Source organism: Anastrepha ludens, chromosome 3, assembly GCF_028408465.1.
Source record: "Anastrepha ludens isolate Willacy chromosome 3, idAnaLude1.1, whole genome shotgun sequence".
Classification (NCBI taxonomy): Eukaryota; Metazoa; Arthropoda; class Insecta; order Diptera; family Tephritidae; genus Anastrepha; species Anastrepha ludens.
In genome coordinates this window covers 132,101,936-132,123,932 of record NC_071499.1, presented here as the reverse complement: position 1 = coordinate 132,123,932, position 21,997 = coordinate 132,101,936, and the positions used below count along the sequence as shown (strand labels likewise).

The 21,997-nt window shown below is 39.9% G+C and overlaps 1 protein-coding gene across 1 annotated transcript; it reads right to left on the bottom strand.

Annotated features, from left to right (window-relative positions):
* Nucleotides 1-18,566: 18,566 nt before the first annotated feature.
* LOC128857752 (uncharacterized) lies at nt 18,567-19,766 on the bottom strand. Its single transcript, XM_054093495.1, has one exon. It carries the CDS (start codon nt 19,764-19,766, stop codon nt 18,567-18,569), a length of 1,200 nt encoding a protein of 399 aa, XP_053949470.1.
* Nucleotides 19,767-21,997: the final 2,231 nt, after the last annotated feature.

Here is a 21,997-nt window from a genome sequence, read left to right as displayed (position 1 = left end):
TAGCAGTAACAAAAGCAACGACACCATTGTTACCGCGAGTGGCTAGGGGGTGGCTCAAACTACAGGAGATTGATTTTAAATGTATCCATCGTGCGGGTGCAAAGAATACATTGGCTGATGGCTTAAGTAGAAGTCCGACATTTCCACCAACGGAACCGATAACGGTTGCAGAGTCAGTCTATCGAGTAGTTAATATCGACACCGATTGGGTATCGGCAATGCAGATACAAGATGAGACACTTAAAGAGATCATCGAGGTTCTCAACGGGAAAACATATTTAATGAACGTCAACTGAAAGATGACTACACTTTGCAAGGTCAACGGTTATATCGCAAGGTCAACGGGAATAAGCTACTAGTAGTCCCAAAAGGCGTGAAGTGGCGTTTGACAAGAGCGTGCCACGATGAAGCAGGTCACTTCGGGTTGGACAAGACCTGTGAGCGGTTATCCAAAGACTTTTGGTTCGCTCGTATGCGACAATACGTAAAATCTTATATTGCATCGTGTCCAGAATGCTGCATCAATAAAGTAACAGGAGGGAAGAAAGAAGCGCAGCTACATGTAAGCAAGGTGGTACCAATACCATTTCGTTGTGTGCACATAGATCATTTGGGGCCGTTCGTACGAAGCAAACACGGTAATTGCTATATTCTTGTCATTGTCTGTGCTTTCACTAAATATGTAGTTATACGAGCATTGCGGAATACGAAGACAACTCCGGTGTTAGCGGCACTACGTGATTATATGACGATATACGGATGTCCAACGCAAATGGTTTGGGACAGAGGCACAGCTTTTACATCCAAAAAGTTTCAGAACTTCGTCGAACGATACGACATACGTCACACGAAAGTAGCAGTGCGCACGCCTCGTGCCAACGGTCAAGCAGAGCGTATTAATAAGACCATTTTGGCGTCACTTAAATGCAGTATGAAATCCGACAAAGATTGGGACGAAGCGCTACCCCAACTTCAATGGTGCTTAAACTCCCAAAATAATAATATACGACGACAAAGCAGAGTCCAAATAGTATAGTTTTTACCTACAAACTTCGGGATGTTACCACCAATCGGTTAATTCAAGCAGTACAAGACGAACGCGATGAGGACACATATCAACACGAAGACTTCCGAATGAAAGCAGTGGCCGAACGAATCGATGCCGAAAGGGCCAAATGGAAGCAGCGGTTTGATTCAAAACATCAGACACCCAGACAATACAACGATGGAGACTTGGTAGTGGTAGATTATGTACCCCAACCCACTGGTACCTCCCACAAGCTTGATCCGTCGTTCAAAGGACCGTATGTGGTAACTAAAGTTTTACCCAATGACCGCTACGTAGTAGAAGATCTGCCAGATACTACAACTCGGCGAAAACCTTACGCAGGTGTATTTACAAATGAAAACATGAAACCCGTTTAGTAGACGATGATTTCGATGATGAGAAGTCAGGTCCTGATATCAACCGAAATCACATCGATGACAACGACCGCAGAGAATCGTCCGGAGATACGATCAATCAGGAAAGGCCGAGCTGTCAACGACAAATGGCAAGGCTGGAGAATAGAAGTAGGGAGTAGCAATCGAGGAAGAGTTTGGTGAAGCAGCTACGTTTTTCTTTGTAACTGAATTTTCGATTATTTTATTATTTTGACAGATTCATATAACAATAAATATATGAGAATAAATATTTAACAATAGAGAGCAACACCCTTTCTTTGCGCCAGCTCTGGCTGCTTCTAAATAGCCTGTTTTCATCTGGTCAGTTGTTGGCTATAGAGGCCCGAATTGTGTGTTCGACCCAACAGAATTAGCTGATAGTGAATAATAATCTTCCAATACCACCAAATGCATGGCAATTGGCCATTACAGTTCTTGAATACCAGTCGGGAGTTTGTACAAAAGTTTATTTTCCCTCAATTCGTGTGGAACCCTTTCATCGTGTTTAGTTTTTAGACCAGTCTTATGAAAATGCTTCCAAAGGAGTATTTGACTAAGATTCAATTCCTGTGCAATGGAATAAGTGCTTACACGCTGTTCCGTCTTCACGATTTTTTAGATTTTATCTACATTTTTAACAATTGGCCTATTAAAACGTGCAGTATTTTCGATGTCTATTTTCTTAGAGATGCAATCCAATCCAAGTAATCAGGATGCTTTGTAATATCGTTACTCTATTGGGTTTATATACAGCTCACATTTTTGTGGCCGCCTGCTTCGACTTTCCAGTTAAGCATTTCATAACCTAAAATGTGATAGAAATAGAAGAATGCGACCATTTCAAGGAGCCACAAAAAGTATTTTAATAGAATAATTTCCACTTCATAGTTCTATTAATTATAGTTGAGTTCTTATATTCATCAATGAAATATTTTTCCTCATTTTTCACAGTATTTTTACTTTTCATGGTGATCCCACCGCTTTTGTTATCTTAGCAAATTCTCTCGCACCCACAAAAGTATGCTACATTTCTATAGGTGTTCATCTCCATTCAACTGTGATTTCGCTTAATACTCCGCATTTTCTTTCTTTGGCAATTAAATGAGTTAATTAATTGGCATTGATGCATTGTAAAGTAACTGAAATGTGTTGAAAGGACATTTCTTCAACCATAAGCAAATAAGCGCGGGGGTGGCATGCAGCAATGTGTTGTACATAAGACGAGTATATTTCAATGAAAGGGGAAACCGAAGACAGAAGACAAGGCAAGTTCAAGAAATTCAATAAAAATCAATGCAGCGTTAAGTAAACATTGCGATGTTACAAGACAATGCAAGTAAATGTGAGAGTGTGTGTGTGCCAACACAATTGCCCTTTTGCCCGGCTTGCGTCGAGTCGAGTGTCAGTTGAACGTGAGCGGCGAATGTAGCGAATTGAAAAACTTATTGCGCGCCGCAATAGCTTTCGCTGAAGTTTCTGCTCAAGATGTCAATGGGCGGAAATTACGAGTGGGTGGGGTGAAGAAGAGAAAGATGTGAAGGGAGGTGTAAAAGAAAATGGGAATGCTGCATAATTACCAGCCTATGGTGGGTGGGTATGATGTGTGCAACGTGCAACGTGCAGCGGCCTGTGCGGCGGAGCATGAATGTCACTGTCAATATGCCAACAGCAGCGGCGAAGACAACAACTGAAAACAATAACAAAGATAATAGGTGAACAACGCTTGAAGAACAAGAAGATGTGGCATTTGTGTGATAAGGCGCAGTAAGAGCTTGAGGTAAATAAGTAAATGGCGGTACAACATGGCAAATAATAAAATAACAACCCTGATAATAATAAGGCGCAAAACAATAACATTCAAAAGCAAAAAAAAAAAAAACGCAACAATAACAAGCGTACGTAATAGAGATTGTAGTTTTGAGATTCAATAGAGATACAAGCAAAGCTAGACCTGTATGTGTGTGTGTGTGTAAGTGACAGTGCGGTTCAATGTCAATGCGAAATGTCTAGTCTAACGGTGTACCAAACAAGGATGAAATGCAGGTGAGCGTAGGCGTTGAAGTTCAAGTTGCACAAGCGTGCACGAGGAAGAAGAAGAATAAGGCGAAAAAGAAGTCGTTGAAAAGCTGAAATAATAAGAATGAGAATTAATAGAAGATTCAGAGGCGCAGCTGAGACGAAAAAGCAGATTTATGTACAGGGCGTTTCAAGGGTGATGCAGATTGTTGCCATCCATTACACTAACCGGCAAAGGCAACTTTTTTGCTGGGTATTGACGACCGCCATGGCCGAATGAGTTTTTGCGTGACTACCATTCGGAATTCAGAAAAAGAAGGTCGGTTCGAATCTCGGTGAAATATTAAAATTAAGAAAAAGTTGTTTCTAACAGCGGTCGCCCCTCGGCAGGCAATGGCAAACCTCCGAGTGTATTTCTGCCATGAAAAAGTTCCTCATAAAAAATATCTGCATAATTTTCGGGATTTTCGTCCAATTTTGAAATATGAGCCTTTGAGATTCCAAATAGGGGCTTTAGTAAGAAATTAACTAAAATTAATATGAGTAAATAACTAAAAAAGCAAAACTGTGGACAAATCCGCTCATTCTATCTATTTAAACAGCATACCACTTTTTTGCACAAAATTTTAATTCAGGTGCTATTAGGGGCCAAAGATCAGAGCTTCGAAAAATTCAATAACTTATATTTTACAAATGTTTGACCAATTTTTAATAAGTTGATGTTGTTGTAAATACCTTTAATCACTTCCCTTTAATATGCAATATTATATATTTGTATATAATATAAAAATGAAAAACCAAACTTTTAAAATAAAAGAAAATTATTTTTTTATAAAAAATAAATTTAACAAAAAACAAACTACTAATTAGCAATACCATTGCGTGCTTTAGTAATAAATGTTAATTTGTTTTAATTTTTTTTTTCACACAACCGGTGCTACGAGCCTTAGCAAACTTAGTCGTGTGCGGCATTCAGTGGCACAATGCGTAAAAGCGATAAATATGTTTTATGAAAACTGTCGTTTAGCGAAAAGTAGATTGCGTGATTGAGCGAAGACGTGCATTTCCACGTTAACAAGCAAAACTGCCGCATTTGAGGTACTCAAAATTCAAAAAACTATGCAGCCACAGTGAGTTACTGTTTGGTGCGGATTTTGAGCTTGCGGGATTATCGTAACGCAACTCTCTGAAAATGAAATCGTCACTGCAAACGGTAGGCCTGCATTAGATGACGTGGATTTGGACAATATGTGCGCTCAACTGTGAGCTTGCCACATAGTGCAGGAAGCAATGGCTATTTTGCAAAAATGAGCTCAAATAGCCGCCGAGATCTTGCGATGTGATCTCATTGAGCTTGCTTCTCTGAGGCTACGTGTAAAGTATAGTCTGATATGATGCAAGAGCTGAAGCATGAAGTCAAAGGCCTTATAAATGATATTCCAAAAGTCATAGAAAATTTTGATATGCACATCCTGCATTTGCAAAGGAGCCGCGGTGGCCATTTGACGCGTATTGTGCTTCATACATAAATGCCACCACCCAGTATTTGTAATTGCGTTCTAAGCGTTTCTTAACTTGTATTTGTTACTTTTTTATTTAATTTTTTCCATTTCTTGTCCTGACGCACAAAGGAATGCAATGAATGCCCTGCTCTGCGGCGCTGATGATGCAACGGATCACTCCACACAAATACATTAACAAGCAATGGACTATTGTAGGTGGTTTAACACGAAATGCTACAGGCGGCTTGATCTCAGCTGGTTAGCCCATAAATATGTCTAACAAGCCATCGCTAACATGAAGAATGTGCTGAGTAGCAAAGATGTGTGAGCTGTGAAGCATTTTTTGTTTAATTTTTTTTTCTAGAAAATTGAAAGGTGCTATTCAGTGCAGTAGCACCTTTGAAAAGGTATTAGATTCTTACAGCGAGTGATGACGTTACTGAAATTGTTGTTTCTGGGCTGATTGTTTTCTGCCAACTGTAATGATAGAAATTTTGTATGTCACTGTCCAAGCTAAAGGCAATGTTGGTGATGATGTAACTATAATATGAAGTAATGGAAAGCGCATAATGAAGTGACAAGGCTTGTGCTGCTTAAACAAAGCTCAGGCTGGGTCATGCGAAGAACAAAGAGCAAATGCAATTGAATTGTATAAGAAGCTGCATAGAAAAGAGGGAAGTTGCATAATAAAATTTGGAGGGTGAGACTGGATGGGAAAAAGATCGAATTTCCAGAATAATTTGAAGATAAAAAACATAGTAATTAATTACGGGATATTTTGGGGGATTTAATATACAAACCCTTTTTTCTTGTTTCTTTGGTAAAAAAAAACATTTGTTGGTTTTTTGGTTAACTGTAAATGCTTACAGCTATCTAGTTTAGAAGTGTCAAATATGTTTGACAAAAATTATAAATTTTCCATATGGTGATTAATTTTGTGCCACTTTGCCACCTTAACAAAATGTAAAAATATGCTATTACCGTCGCTTTTGTTTTAATTTATGCTGTAATTAATTCCTATATAATTTGTTACGAATACATGACTAAATACTATTGCCGTTGGCGGCCGCCGTAGCCGAATGGGTTGGTGCGTGACTACTATTCGGAATTCACAGAGAGAACGTCGGTTCGAATCTCGGTGAAAACATCAAAATTAAGAAAAACATTTCTAATAGCGGTCGCCCCTCGGCAGACAATGGCAAACCTCCGAGTGTATTTCTGCCATGAAAAAGCTCCTCATAAAAATATCTGCCGTTCGGAGTCGGCTTGAAACTGTAGGTCCCTCCATTTGTGTAACAACATCAAGACGCACACCACAAATAGGAGGGGGAGCTCGGCCAAACACCCAAAAAGGGTGCACGCGCCAATTATATATATTATATATATACATATTATTGCCGTTACCTTCCATAAACCGAAATGTAAAACCCCCTCAATTTGCATTACAAAGAATTTCCCACAACTTTTTTTCCATACTGATTCACGTTCTCTCACTGTTGAGGCCAACGAATGAATTTTACGTTTTATTTAATAGTTTGTGCTTTTTTTTAGTATTTGCTACGCATTTTCTAAAGCTGTTTTCAGTCACTGCTATTATATGCTGTACGTAGCAGCCACATATGTAGTTGCAATATTCTTATGCCATTTGTAGAGCTTCTGTTATTTTTGTCACTCAATTTGCTAAAGTTGCTGTGGTTTCTAACACACACACATACCCCACATGGAGGATTATATAAATCACTAGCCAGCCAATGGTACCAACTTGTTGCAATCAAATTATACAACTCAGTTGTGTGGAAAAAATGAGAGAAAACTAAAATCGCATCGCGCACATGACGGTGCTTTTACAGTCGGTCACATTTACTTGGCATCCGGTGATGCGCTTGGAGTTTAATTGGCTGACCACAAACGCCAAAGCAGCACCAAAACCGCAGAAGTGGGAGTAGAACAACAACAACACATTTTAAAATGCCAGCATGGGTAGCACTCCCAACTTTTGCACAAGCGATTACAAATATTTCGTGCTTGACATTTTCAAAAAAAAAAAAAAAACAACACAATAGACCAAATGCTACCTTCTCCCTATTTGAACTCTCTGCTGAGTGTGGCAAACCAAACAAACTATTAAACTAATTTAAGTAGCAATCAGTGGCGCAAACTATCCGAAAATAAAGAAGCATTTGTCTTAGACAAAGGAAGTGGCGCCACATCGTTTCGGTAATGGAAAGTAATTTTCTATGCGTTGCTGCACGTGGTAGAAAAGTAGCCAGCTGCATGGCTATGAAATGGTGCAACCAACGCCGGAAATTCAGCCGCGGCAGCTGCAAGCGGGCAATCAGAGGTGGAGAGAAAGGGAATGCTGAGCGATTCAGTGAGGCTCCACAAGAGTTAAAAATATTTGTCATTTAAGTCAAGAACCCATTTTGGAAATTCTCAACAGTTGTTGTAAAATTACGGCACTAGCAATTGATGGGTTAAAATAAATAAATAAAATAAAATAAAATTCCAAAATTTATTCCAGTTATGAGTCCAGACGGCTTGAAAAAAATAGTTTCGTGGAAAATTCGCTTAAAGCTTTCGCTACGTATTAAGTCTCCACTGAGGGAGAGCGCATAACGGATTCAAACTAGAAGCATAAATAAATTTTACTTGCTTTAATACGTTAAGGAGACCTAATCCCATAACGAGTCTGAAAACTGTGATTTATGTTTGTGAGTTATCTATATCCGTTGCAATAAACCATTTCTGTAGATGCCGCTCAGCGATAAAAAAACCTATTACTAAATACTTAACCCGTCTGCACCCTCCCGTTCTCGCCACTATGGCTTCGGCAGCTTTCCCTTTTGATTATCAACCGGCTCATCCTGCTCGCCCCATCTTTGCCTCAAGAGCAACAGTTTTGGTAACACAGTGGCGTGAAGGCGTAACCACATGTACGTGACACCCGGAAATTACGAAGTAATTGACCGAATTCAACTTTCGCCTTTGCTCTTAAAGTAATGCGGGCAATTGTGCGCTGCAACTAATAATAGCATTTAGCTGAATGGCTGACTTTCGAAGTGGGCGCTGTATGTGGTGATAGGATACGAATGTAGCTGAAACGCAATTGGGTGGAGGTCATGAAGAAAAAGTGAATTGAAGGACATACAATTTACTAACATTTGATTTAGCTTCTCTGCTATTACCAATCACGTTGTTGATGTGCATTCGGTGATGGACAGAAAGTTTTCAGAAATGATCAAACTGCACTCGTAAGCTCTTAACGTTCACCGGAATGATTAGACAGAATCAGTGATTCATGGTAATTGGTCGAAAGCATTAATATACCGGAATGAGCTGACGATTCGGAGTGCATGGAAGTCAACCGGAGTTTTTTTTTCCATGTGTTACTTTTGCGGACGGCGGCCGCTGTAGCCGAATGGCTTAGTGCGTGATTACCATTAAAAATTCAGAGAGAACGTAGGTTCGAGTCTCGGTGAAACACCAAAATGAAGAAAAAGTTTTTTCTAAATGCGGTTGCCCCTCGTCAGGAAATAGCAAACCTCCGAGTGTATTTCTGGCATGAAAAAACTCATCATAAAAAACCATCTGTGGCTCGGAGGTGGCATAATACGGCTGGTCCCTCTGTTAGTGGAAAAACATCAAGCCGCACACCACAAACTACAATTTTTTGTTGTTAGTAAAGGCAGTCGGGCTAGTCTGCACCATTTGTTCTACAGTAAAAGCCTTCACGTATAAGCGCGAGCATCAACTGTCACATGAAATGGTTCAAAAAGTGAAGAAGCGACTTGAGCGAAATCCCCGACGAAGTGCAAATCAAATGGCGAAAGAACTGAAAATATCTGACCATAGCATCCGCCGCGTGCTGAAAAATGATTTCAAAGTCAAGACCTAAAAGATCCAAAAAGCACATGATATCACAAAGCAGCAACAAGTCAGACTTAGAGAGCGAAGGAGTTGCTTCGCTTGGCCGAAAGCGGTAAATTTCCGAACTTTGTGTCTTCTGACGAGAAAATTTTTCCAATTGAGCAATCCGTAAACTTCCAAAACGATAGGTTTTATTTGACCGACCGTTCATACGAGAATTTGAGTCATCGTTTAGCCACCAGGAGGCGGCACCCACCACAGCTAATGATTTGGGCGCTCTACAATCGTTTTAATCGAGCCTGGCGCCAAGGTAAATGCGAAATAATATGCGGAAAGTGTTCTGGAGGTTCTTTTGAAGTTGTGCGCAGACAAACATTTCGGTAACAGATCATGGACGTTTCAAAAAGACTCGGCACCGTCTCACAAAGCTCGACTGTACCAAGAATGCCTAAAAATAACGTTGCGAACTTCATAACGTCCACACAATGGCTTTCAAATTCATCAGATGCGAATCCGCATTTGAAGTGCAAGGCCCGAACTAAAAGATTCACCAGTCTCGAGGCGCTGAAAAAATCTATTGTCTGCTAGTGAGCCAAAATACCTGCAAGTCATATTCGGACAACTTGCGATTCGTTTCTAGACCATCTCAAGGCTATAGTCAAGGCAAAAGGTGGTCATATCGAGCAAAAATAAATTGATTCTTAATTTTGTATTATTTGCACACATTTTTTACTTTGAATTGAATAAAAGTAATTTTTCAAACTAAATGTATAGCCTTTTTAATTGGTTACACTTCAAGTGCCGCACCTATAATAACTACTTATTATAGGTTAGCCCAAAAAGTGCCTCCTTTTGTAATCAGATCTGTGCACCGGCTTAAGTCCTGAGAAGTAATTTGCTGCTGAATCCAGTGGCGGCGCTAGGCGTCGGCGACGTCGGCCACTATTACCTATTTATTTTCGTTGCGCCAATCATCCTGGCTTCGCCCTAATGAGCGTTCTCACACACTCTACCCGACACGATATCTGTATTGGGTGAAAATGTTTGTAAGTAATGTGTGAGGCATTTATCATTTATTTATTTATTGAATTCATGGGTGTAGGTAAACCTATGAATGCAATAAATAAATTAGTTTTATGTGCAAAAGATCTTAATTTAGCATATATAGAAACATAATGTGTGTGTGTGCTCTTCATTATGAGCGTCCGATACCAATATCGTATAATCGGGTAGTGCGAAAACGTTCGATTTCGCGCACGGCGCACGAGACTCTGGACGGGGAATCCCCGTGTTGTTTAATTTATTTATCTATATTTCATTTGTCTGTGAGAGTAATTTTTTTCATACGGCAACTTGCAGACTCGCAAACGCAAAGTTTCTTTTTATTGTATTGTAAAGTTATCACCCCGACGTTCTAGTGCACAGTTCTAGTGGATAAAAGTTTTACGTTATTTGTTATTAATTTCATACCTAATGTTCAGGTAAGCCAACTTTTAACTTCTAATTTTTAACGACTTTAAAGTCAAAGGGAGGGGGCGGCGCCGAGACGTAGCCGGGGTATTTACTGGTCGGGGCGCATATCAATAACTCCGAAAAAGAAAATTGTTAATAAAATAACATTATTATTATTTTAACAAAATCAATATTACAAGAACTGGAAAGAAATGATCTAGATATCCAAAACTGTCGAGGATAGGGATATGATAATGGCGCCAATATGGTCGGAATTAACAAAGGTATCAGAACAAGAATACTCAATATAAATCCAAGAACATTCTTTACACCATGCGGATGCCACAGTTGGAATTTACTATTGATAGATGCAGCAAACTCTTCAACGACAGCCAAAACATTTTTCGGCTTTACTCGTATCAATAAAATCTATGTGCTGTTTTCAAAGTCAAGCAAGCGTTGGGAGATAGTAAAAAATAAATTAAAATTGACTTTACAAACTCTGTCTGAAACGAGATGGGAGAGTAGAATCGGAGCAGTAAAAGCAATATTTTTACAACTTGATGATGTCATCGAATATGTGAATGAACTGAAAAATAAAACTGATGATTCCAAAACTCTAAGCGACAGTGAAGCAGTCTTAAGGAAATGCTAACTTTTGAGTTTATTGTTGCATTACACGTGTGGTATGAGGTTTTGCTACGTGTAAACAATATATTATAAGTAAACTATGGCAATCGGTTCAAGTCAACTTGCTATTGATACTTTCCGCTCATTTTGTAGCTGGATTCACGAATTCCAAAATACAGGATTTGAAAAAAGCGTAACAGAAGCTAGATTATTTGTGGAGAAAAGTACTTATGAAATTCAGTCTCAATTTAAGGAAAAAAGAATAGCCAGGAAAAAACGAATGCTTAGTTACGAACATACTGATGAACCAGTTGAATCTCCTGAAATACAGTTCAGAGTTATTTATTTTAACACAATGGTATAATATGCTATAATAGTCTATACAGAATGTCGATTTACAGCGCTCAATGAATATTTTGAACAATTTGGTTTTATTTATGATATCAATTATTTGAAATCTATGCCAAAAGAGGATCTTCTCAAACATTGTACTGATTTAGGTACAAGACTTCGGGAAGGCGAAAACAGTGACATACAGCCTTTCGAACTATATGAAGAACTTTAGCTTTTTAAAACTAATTCACTAGACTCTATCAACGACGCAAAACAACTCATCCAATACATTTTAGAAAATAATTTAGAGGAGATATATCCAAATGTTTATATTACAATTAGAATCATGCTCACAGTTTCGGTCAGCACAGCTTCCGCTGAGAGAAGCTTCTCAAAGTTGAAATTGATAAAAACCCATTTGAGAAGCACAATGAGCCAAGACAGACTACCCGCGTTATCAGTTCTGTCAATCGAAGCTGAAATAGCGGCAAGACTTAACTACGACACAATCCTGAAAAAATTAAGTGAGGCTAAAAGACGAAAACTTCGACTATTTTAATTTCTGTGTGTAATAATTTTTTGTCATCATTTTATTAACAATAAAACTCCTTTTACATTTTTTTATAATTTGGTTCCCTTAATTTTTCGTTTTCTTTCACTGCGAAGTAAAGAGGCCTCGCGAAGTTGATGTCGCCGACGTACACATTTGGTCTAGCGCCGCCACTGGCTGAATCTGTCCGAAGGCTATTTGCTTGCTCGATATTTATTCTATCTTTTAAGGGGGGGGGGGTAGGGTCACAAAATCGAAATTTTTTTTCTTCACTCATCTTATAGTAAATCATTTCAAGAATGTTGTGTCAAAATTTTAAGTGGATCGGAGCAGAACTCTCAAAGTTATAGCCTTTGTAGGCACTCTACCTCGAATGCGGAGCATCGATAATTTCTCAGAGTCATTTTTTCAAACGCGTTTTTCCCGAAACGACTTCTTAAAAGTCGGTGCCAATCACAACTCCGAAACTATTCAACCGATTCTTTTCAAATTTGGCACACGTTTTCTAAATCAAAAATACCTCCCCCCTACGCTGTTTTTTTTTATTTTTTATTTTTTTTAAGGTTGTTTTTCACTTACAAATATGGCGAAATTTTTCGCCAAAAATGCTCGTTTTACGTTTTTTTGCCACCAAAACTACAAAAAGGAAAAAAAAAAAATTTTATTAATGTAGGGGGGAGCATTACGTCATACTTTAACTGAAAAATTCGCTTCTTTTAGTTTCAGATGATTCTACGACGAATGCCGATTGGCACCGCAGAGCACCTCTCGAAAAACATATCTCCAAAAAAACTCTGTCATGGGCTTATTTGTCAATATTTTATTATTAATATTTTTTAAAAACTTATTGAAAAGATGTACAATAACATGCAACTGATTTTATTAAAGTATCTTAAGCCATATTTCTGTAAAAAGTTCAAAAAAAAAGTGTTTTTTTTTTAGCGCTAAACCCTACCCCCCGTTAAGGGGACAGATACCTGTAACATTTCGAAAAAAAATTTTTTTTCATAAAATGCTAATATAATCCTTTAAGAATATGTCAAAAAAATGTTAGAACGTAAATTTAAGTATTTGTTATATTATAGAGCGTCAACCGTGATGACTCTATTCTTTGCGTTCGAGGTATAGTTAGGCAGAGGTATAGTTACGTTGTATTCAAATTTTAGACGCGTTTTTCTCAAAACTATATTTTTCGAATTGGCGTACACAATAACTCGAAAAGTTATTGACCGATCATTCTGAAATTTTGCACACATTTTTATGATATTACTTTCTATGTGAATAAAAGTTTTCGAATGTTTTTCGAAAAAATTATTTAGTAGTAATTTTAGTAATAATACAGGTATCTGTCCCCTTAAGATTAATTTCAAAGCGAGGTTTATGGTTAGGTGCTCTTTTTCGCCACCATCCATTAGTTGTTGCAACATAAATTCGTACCTTCACCGACCACCTTTCACTTTCCTAGCAACTTTTAGATAATTGTCCAGCACTCAAACTAGTCGCAACCTCCATGTTGGATGTGTTGGGACTCACTGAAGGCCATAAATAAAATTCATTACACAAGGCGCTTTAAATACTTTCAGAGAATTCTTTAATAAACTTTTCATTCTTACACATAACTTGGTTTTCCTTTTCTTCTTACACAACCTGCATTCATATACAGGAAAACTTGGAACACTTGGAAGTCATAGAAAAGCCGGCATTTGTTCATAAATAAGTATTTCAAAGTTGGTCAGCTAGCAATTAAAAAGTAAAACTTTAAAATCGCCAGCGATAGCTCTGCGTAACCGAAAATGAAAGTAAAAAGCGTTTAAAAGAGGCGGCATGAGTGCATGGAGCAAGACGCTCTTAGAGCAAATGTGACAAATGAAGCACGTTGGCGCACCTGTTGTAGTAGAAATGAGTGGAACGACATGAGGAGGGCACGCCTGGGTAATTTGTATTTGGAATAACATAGAACCAACTACTTGGTAATGCTTTGATGCGCCAACGCAATAATTGATGAAAAGCTTCGAAAAGTGGCTTAGCTGTGGAGACAAGAATACAAATAAAACACGAATGACTACCAATTATTTGTATGATTTCAGTTTCCAGAAAATACAAGTTAATAAAAAAAGGCATTGAAGCGACCCAAAATTGAATAGCCTTCGAGAAGTAAATGGATTTAAATCACCTTTAGTTTCCACTCGCAACATAATTGGCCTACTTCAACATTATTTTGATTCCAATTACGAACTTCTATGTTTTGCCTTCTCAACTTCTATGTTAGTCTGAGCTGAGTTTGAGGCTTCAAATATTCCACTTATGTGGCACGAGCCTTGAAGACGACGATATAACAGTTAAAGCGATTTGTAGCAGTAGTTAGTGTGCGCCAAAGGGGTAAGTTAAAAATGTGATTGCCACAACCACAACAACAAAACATACGTACATGTGAGTACAAACAGAACTGAGAAGGCCATTCTTGTAAATTATTGGAAAAGTTCGCTTAAGTGGTGCTTAAAGGGGAATAGGAATACGAAAATAAGCAGGGTGTGCGTGAGTACATTAGATTGTTGGTAGGTTGTTGGCACAAAAAAAAAAATTGTGGGGATTACACTTTGATAACAGTTAAAAAAAATGGAATAATAATTGTATTAAAAGCAAAGCATCTTAAGTGAGCTTACATTATTTTTTGCAAATTGAAAGCTTCTGAGTAAAATTCTATGGGCAGCTTCAGGATAATTTTGTCTAACATATATATATATATAATATATACAATATAATATATATATATATGTATATATAGTTGGCGCGTACACCCTTTTTGGGTATTTGGCCGAGCTCCTCCTATTTGTGGTGTGCGTCTTGATGTTGTTACACAAATGGAGGGGCCTACAGTTTCAAGCCGACCCCGAACGGCAGATATTTTTATGAGGAGCTTTTTCGTGGCAGAAATACACTCGGAGGTTTGCCATTGCCTGCCGAGGGGCGACCGCTATTAAAAAAAATGTTTTTCCTAATTTTGGTGTTTCACCGAGATTCGAACCTACGTTCTCTCTGTGAATTCCGAATGGTTGTTGTTGTTGTTGTTGTTGAGGTGGTTGAACATTACTTAGCTGAGAATGCTCCTAATTAGTGACCAGCACCGTTTTAATACCACTATCTCGTGAAATGATGAGATGTTTTTTTTTTTTTTTTTTGTTTCCAAGTCAGATCCATTTAGTGAGGTCCAAGTATAGGAGCAAATCCTTTATCTCGATGACTGAGATCTCCTTAATTTGCTGTAGGAAAGGCTTACCGAAGGATCGGAGTCGTGCCCTGGCTAGTCCCGGACATTGACATAAATAGTGGAACAGACTTTCCTTCGCCCCTTCCGCTTGACAGCTTCTACAGATAGGATTGAAGGGTAGATTGAGTCTAGCTGCATGATCCCCTACTTTCCAGTGTCCTGTAAGGGTTGCAGTGATACGTGAAATGTTTGGCCGAGAACATCCTAACAGGTCATTCGTCCTTTGGATTTTATATGACGGCCATGTGTTTTTTGTTGTGATACATGTAGGTATTTGCTTCCATCTTCTTTCGGCTAAAGCATGATAGTGTGAAGCAATAGATGCTTTTAGTGTGTTCAGTGGGGTGGAAACTGCCACCGCCTCTGCTATGTCTAGTGTTGAGCCCTTTCTTGCTAGCTCATCCGCTATCTCATTGCCTCGTATGTTCCTATGACCAGGAACCCATATCAGGATAATTTCAAGCCAATGGCTGAGCAGTTTGAGCTCCTCTCTACACTGTAGGACCAGTTTTGATGAAATGTAGTTGGAGTCTAAGGCCTTAATAGCTGTTTGACTGTCTGAGAAGACAGCTACTCTTGCACCAACTACCTTGTAGAGTTCTAGGGATTTGCATGCTTCTCTGATCGCTAAAAGTTCTGCCTGGAACACGGTGGCATAATCAGGAAGACGAATTGATTGAGACAGGTTGAGTGGCTCCGAATGGAAGCCAGCTCCCACACCACAGTTCATCTTAGAACCATCGGTATAAATTTCGATGTCGTATCTTCCAATCACCTCTCCTTTGCTCCACTCGGCTCTCGGTGGGAAACGTACCGTAAAGCTTTTCTTGAAATTTAGGTCGGGGACTGTGTAGTCTGATCCGTTTTTGAGCAGCGGGGGTCCCTGTAGGAGGATCTTACTGTGACCGTACGACCTTGTTGTCCAGCTTCCTATGTCTCTGAGTCTCACCGCGCTGCAAGTAGCTATTGTTTTAATGTGTAAATCTAATGGCAATAGATGTGTTAGTACATTGAGCGCTTCAGTAGGACTGGTGCTAAGCGCTCCTGTAGTTAGGATACACGCTGTTCTTTGTATCTTGTTCAGCTTAGTTTTGTTGTATTTCCTTTCTGTTGCAGGCCACCAAACCAGTGCCGCATATGTTAGTATTGGCCTTACAATGGCTGTGTAGGACCAGTTGGATAATTTGGTTGGAGACCCCATTTTTTTCCTAACATTCTCTTACACGTGTAAAGTGCTATATTTGCTTTCTTTACCCTGTACTCTACGTTGGACTTCCAGCTGAGTTTGGGGTCCAGGATAACCCCTAAGTATTTTGCCTGTTTGGTTAGCGTGAGGCTGACGCCGTTTAGTTTTGGGAGATTAAAGTTTGGCACCTTGGTTTTCTTGGTGAATAGCATCAGTTGAGTTTTTCTCGGGCTTACACTTAAACCACAGTCCGTGGCCCAATTGCTGAGTAATACCAGAGCTCCTTCCATAATCTCACTGATTGTGGTTGGAAACATTCCTGAAACCATAAGCACTATGTCGTCCGCGTACGCCACCACTTTAATTCCTTTTCGGTTAAGTTTGGTGAGAATGTTGTTGGCGACTAGTAACCACAGCAGAGGGGATAAGACCCCTCCCTGAGGGGTTCCCCTGTTGACAGAGCGTTTTATCGTGCTGCTGCCTACCTCGCCGATGATTATTCTAGTTTTGAGCATGTTCTCTATCCATTCGTTGAGCCCTATGTCTATGCCTAACATGCTAAGAGCCTCAATTATAGATCTTGTTGTAACATTGTTGAAGGCCCCCTCTATGTCGAGAAAAGCGACTAGTGAGTATTGCTTGTATTCTATGCTCCTTTCAATCGCACTTACAACCTCATGAAGAGCTGTCTCTGTGGACTTTCCTTTGAGATAGGCATGTTGAGATGGTGAGATCGTTGAGTCTGTAATCTTTTCCCTGAGATATACATCCAACAATCGCTCAAGAGTTTTGAGGATGAAGGAGGATAGGCTGATGGGTCTGAAATCTTTCGCTGTATCATGACCGCGTCTACCAGCTTTAGGGATAAAGATTACCTTAACCCTCCTCCAGCTTTTTGGTATGTGCCCCAGCATAAGGCTTTTCCTGAAAAAGACCTCCAGCCAAGGAATCGTCGTTTCTCGAGTGTTCCACAGCATGGCTGGGAATATCCCATCTGGACCGGCTGCCTTATATGGTTCAAAGTTTTTTATCGCCCATAATATTCTGTCTTGGGATACGATGTGGTTGATTACAATGGGTGATAGTTTGGATGTTTGAACACTGTCAGTATTGTTCTCAATATATTCTGTGTTGCCTGGGAAGTGTGTATTTACAAGATGTTCTAATGTGTCGGCCGATGATTTTGTCCACTCTCCGTTATCTTTCTTCAAGAAGGAAGGGCAGGAGTGTTCCTTGGATAAAAGCTTGCCTAGTCTGGCCGTATCTTTGGTCGATTCTATGGAACTACAAAAATCTCTCCAAGATTCTGTCCGAGCCTCTTTGATTGCTTTCTTGTATTCCCTAAGGCAGTCTTTGTAGGGTTTGAAGTATTTATGTTTGTAGCAGATATTGAAGATTTCTCTTGTCATTTTTCTGAGTTTACTTAGATCTTCATTCCACCAGGTAGGATAGGTTGTTTTGCCATATGTGGCGGGACATGAAGCTTCAAGTCCTTTCGTCAGGGAAGTTTCGAAAGCTCTTACTTTCTCATCTAGGTCTTCCCTTGACGTTATGGTTTTATTTATGTGCTGAAGTTTAGACTGGGTCACTCTACGGAATGTGTGCCAGTTTGTTCTTCTAGGATTTCTATGTGGGATTGGTTTCTCAAGCTTAAGATTGATATCAAAGAGGATCCAGCTATGGTCCGAAAAGGATTTCTGGTCGGATACTCTCCAATTTGTGACTATTTGGGAATTATTGTTTGTGCATAGGGTAACGTCTAAGACCTCTTCCCAGCCTGGAAAGTTTGCCGAGCTCGGAAAAGTGAAGGTTGGGGTGGTCCCTACATTACATATGTCTAGGTTGGTGTTTAATAGGAATTCAAAAAGTGACTCACCTCTTTCATTCGTCTCTGAGCTGCCCCAGAGCTCGTTTCTGGCGTTTGCGTCACAGCCCATCAATAGTTTGTCTGTGTTGTTTAGTGTTGACAGGAATCGAGCCACTTCGTCTGGCGGCGCCGGTTTCTCATGTGGCATATACACTGATGCCAGGTATATCGCCGATTTCTGCAGCTCCACTTTCACCACCGTTAAGTCGGGAGTACTGAAATTAGAACACAGAAAAGCTTTTAAGTGTTTTTTAGTGATTATGCATGACCGTGGCTTACCGTCAGCTTTGTTGTAGAATACGTTGATGTTCTTGTGGTTTTGGAACCCCTTAATCTCGTTGTCTCTGACCCAGGGCTCCTGTATGAAACCGATGTCGATGTCCCCTTCCCTGAGGAAGACATCCAGATTCTCTGTAGCACATTTCGAGTGCTGCAGATTCACCTGTATGGCTCTAGGCATCGGGTTTATTGTTGTCCTCAGCTAGGTCCAGCTTTTCTAGCCTTTCTAGCTGAATGTTGTTGTCGACCTCATCTGGGTCTTCCTCATTTTCATTGCTGTCTGCTTTGAAAATTTTCAGTTTGGCCTTTCTCAGACCAAACCGCATTTTGTTGTCTTGTTGTTTTAATATTGGCAGGCACTCATCGTTTATCTGCAGAACGAATGGCATGCTGCTCTTTTGCGGTTTTTCTGCCTTCACGATTGCCCAGTCGTCCATCGGCACCGCAGGGTTGTGCGACTTCAGGTATTTCAGCACTTCTGCACCGCTCAAGTCCATCACCGGTAGCCAGATGCGAGCGCGAGGAGGGCAAGGGATGTCCTTGGCCGGAATAAGCTTAAGTTTTAAGCCTTCCAGTGTGCTGTTGATCTCAACAACACACTTTTCTAGGGCAACCCTTGACCAGTCGTCGTCGCACTTGATCACTCTACAGCCGCGAAGTACTCCGGCAGAATCAAAGGAAGGGAGAGTTCCGCCCTGTGCTCCAACCACATGCTTGTCTAGCACGAGCTTGGACAGTTTGGCCTCCACTTGCCCCCACTTCTGCAGGACCACTTTGCCACTGTTTGTGGTTTCGTCGATCAGTGCATAGAGGAGGTTATCCTTAACCACCTCACTGAACGGTCGTTGCTTCGTTTCTTCGATGCTGCTGGACACCTTAGGTCTCTTCGGTGCCTGATCGATCACGTCCTGTGACCTATTTCTCTTCTTCGCATCGCCTTTTTTGTTGTCGTCCTCTTTGGGTTTTTTGGATAAGAAGTCTTCGTACTCCTTAACCACCTGCTGGTATTTTAATTTGTCAGCCGCGTCGCGCTCGTCAGTCGCTCCAGCGAGTTCATTTTTGGCAATCTTGCTTAGAATGAACCTCGCCTTCGTGTAGCGAGATTTCATGAGGGCACCCTCGGATTTGTGTTTTCGTGCGGCCTGACTCTCTCTCTGAGTGCCGTCTGCCGCCTTTTGCGATGTTTGTGGTATAACTTTTTGTTGTTGTTGTTGCTTTCTTGGTAAGGGTGTGCTATGGCTGGTACTTCCCTTACTCTTTGCTGACTCAGCCGTTTCTTGGCTGGAGGCCAGCAGGGTATCCTCTTCGGAGGATGGTATTGTGTCGCAGCGCGGCACGAATTTTTGGTTTTTTTCTTTTTGTTGTAAATTCATATCATCTGGTTCTTACGGTTGCTTCGCCTGACTGTGTCAAGCTCCACAACCCACGAGTATTTAGGGGAAATAATGGAGTCCCCCGCGGCAGCGCCCCTTACCGCGGTAAGGCCACAGTTACTCTCGAAGGCGGCCAGGTATTCGAGAGGGAAACTCCGTTCGCGATGCACGTGGTAGTCACGCACCAACCCATTCGGCTACGGCGGCCGCCATTGTCTAACGTAGGCCCTCGCAATTTCGGTGCACAGTCTCAAGTGGCTCTCGATTATTCCTACGGGAGAAATAAATATCTAAATTCAAAAAAAAGTCTCCTATTTGTAAAAGTTACTCGAAGTTTCATATGAAAAGAAATAATTAGCCTTCAAGGGTATCATCACATGTCGAAAGGTTTTGAATCCACTTTTGAGCTGGTCGTTCACTACCTCTCATAGAATTTTTATGAATTGCAACAAAGGTTTATGTAGAAGAAAAAGAAGACAATGGAGAATTCTATATAGAAAAGGAGAGAAAAAAGCACAGGAGCTCACATTTGCAGTCTATCTTTAGGCGCTCTTTTGTGCAATCAGTCTGTGTAAGGCTACGCGGCAGCAATAGCTTGAATTGAACTACAAATAATACGCCAGTTAATTTCATTCTGCACATAGTTTAGCAATTTGCTTCCTCGAATCTCGCGCTCAACGCATCAACCGTCACGCACCCGTCAATGTGCGTCATCGATTATGAGTTTTATAAAGGCACTGAACAGAAGAAATGGGTAGTCGCCTGAGAATATGCAAGCAATGAAAGCACTTGAGACTTTATAAAAAAATTACATGGCAACAAAGCAACTTAACAGTAAATATGAAACATGAGTAGAATTACAATTGGCTCAGCTTGAGCTCAACACTTGGGTAAGAACTTAAATAACTGAAATCGCCAAGGCGAGCGATTGCAGGCAACGATAATTGAATGAGCGCGTAGGGCCTTAAATAAATTGATTAAATGTGGTTGTTATTAGCTAAATGAATATCGAGTTACCATTGACTTGAAAGAGAAGAACTATTTTTAGATAGCATTTATGGAAGTGACTTTGTATTGTCAAGCGATATATGTATTAGAGGCTGCTTAGAGATGGGAGCGTTTAATCCCTGAGGAGGTACGAGCAACACTTAACGGAAGTGCTGAGCAAAGTAATAAATGCAATTCCTTTAAAAATTTGCTTTTTTTCATTGCTATCAAATGCAGAAAATATATTTCTGATTTTATTGATTTGCCTTTTCTAGTTTGGAATTCCGCTTTCCAAACCATTGCACCACTACTAACTTTTAAATTCTACAGCCTTTTTTGTTTTTTGTTGTGATTGATTTTCAACAAATACCTAGTGTGCCAAAAATGTGAGTTTTGCGCAAAAAGTTTCATTTCGATTGCCAACAAAAACGCGGAGAAGCAAAAAAGGGTGTAAAAGTGCAAATAAATTCAATAGTTTTGAAGTTTCGTGACAGGCGAGCTGCCAATTTCCGACTTTTATTTGACACCGCCGACGGGTTGAATGGCCAATTACATGTTCTGAGTTGGAAAGAGGGAGAATAAAATTGAAAGTGAATGTGAAAAAATAACAAAAAATAATAATTGCAATAACAGAGAAATTTTAACACAAAAATGGCTGAAAAATTAGGAAAATAGAAATTGAGAAAATAGATTTCGACTGCTACCTGCAACTAAGTAATCAATTTGCAATAACAAAATATACAATCAACTAAGTAGAAGCGCCAAGTGTTGAAGAGATGACGTTAAGAGGCTTGCGACTGACGGATGGCCATTTCTAAATGTGCAACAAAAGGTAGTCAAAATGCGCTCAAAATGTCTACTTATCGCTAGCAGGTGAGTGGTGTGTGACTGTAGTCTCAGAACTCTAGGCTTTAGGCCATTTGAATATAGATTGACCTCATCCAAGGACATACATTTTTTATTAGCGAACATGAAAAGAATATGTCTCTAATACTTAAATATTTTGGATTGTTTGGTAGAAATTTTTTCCCACTCTGCACTCTCTTCTTTCTCTGCACTTAGTCAAAATTATGCTACTGAAGCAGAAACTTCAAGGAACTTTTATGGAAGAGGTCATCCTAGTAGAGAGATGGTTGAAGCTCAACCGTCTACGAAGGATATCAGCAAGTATCTCTAAGAGCTTAATAACTTCATAAAATAAGATATGCAGTAAGCCTCTGACCGAATGCCGGTCTCGACGAATC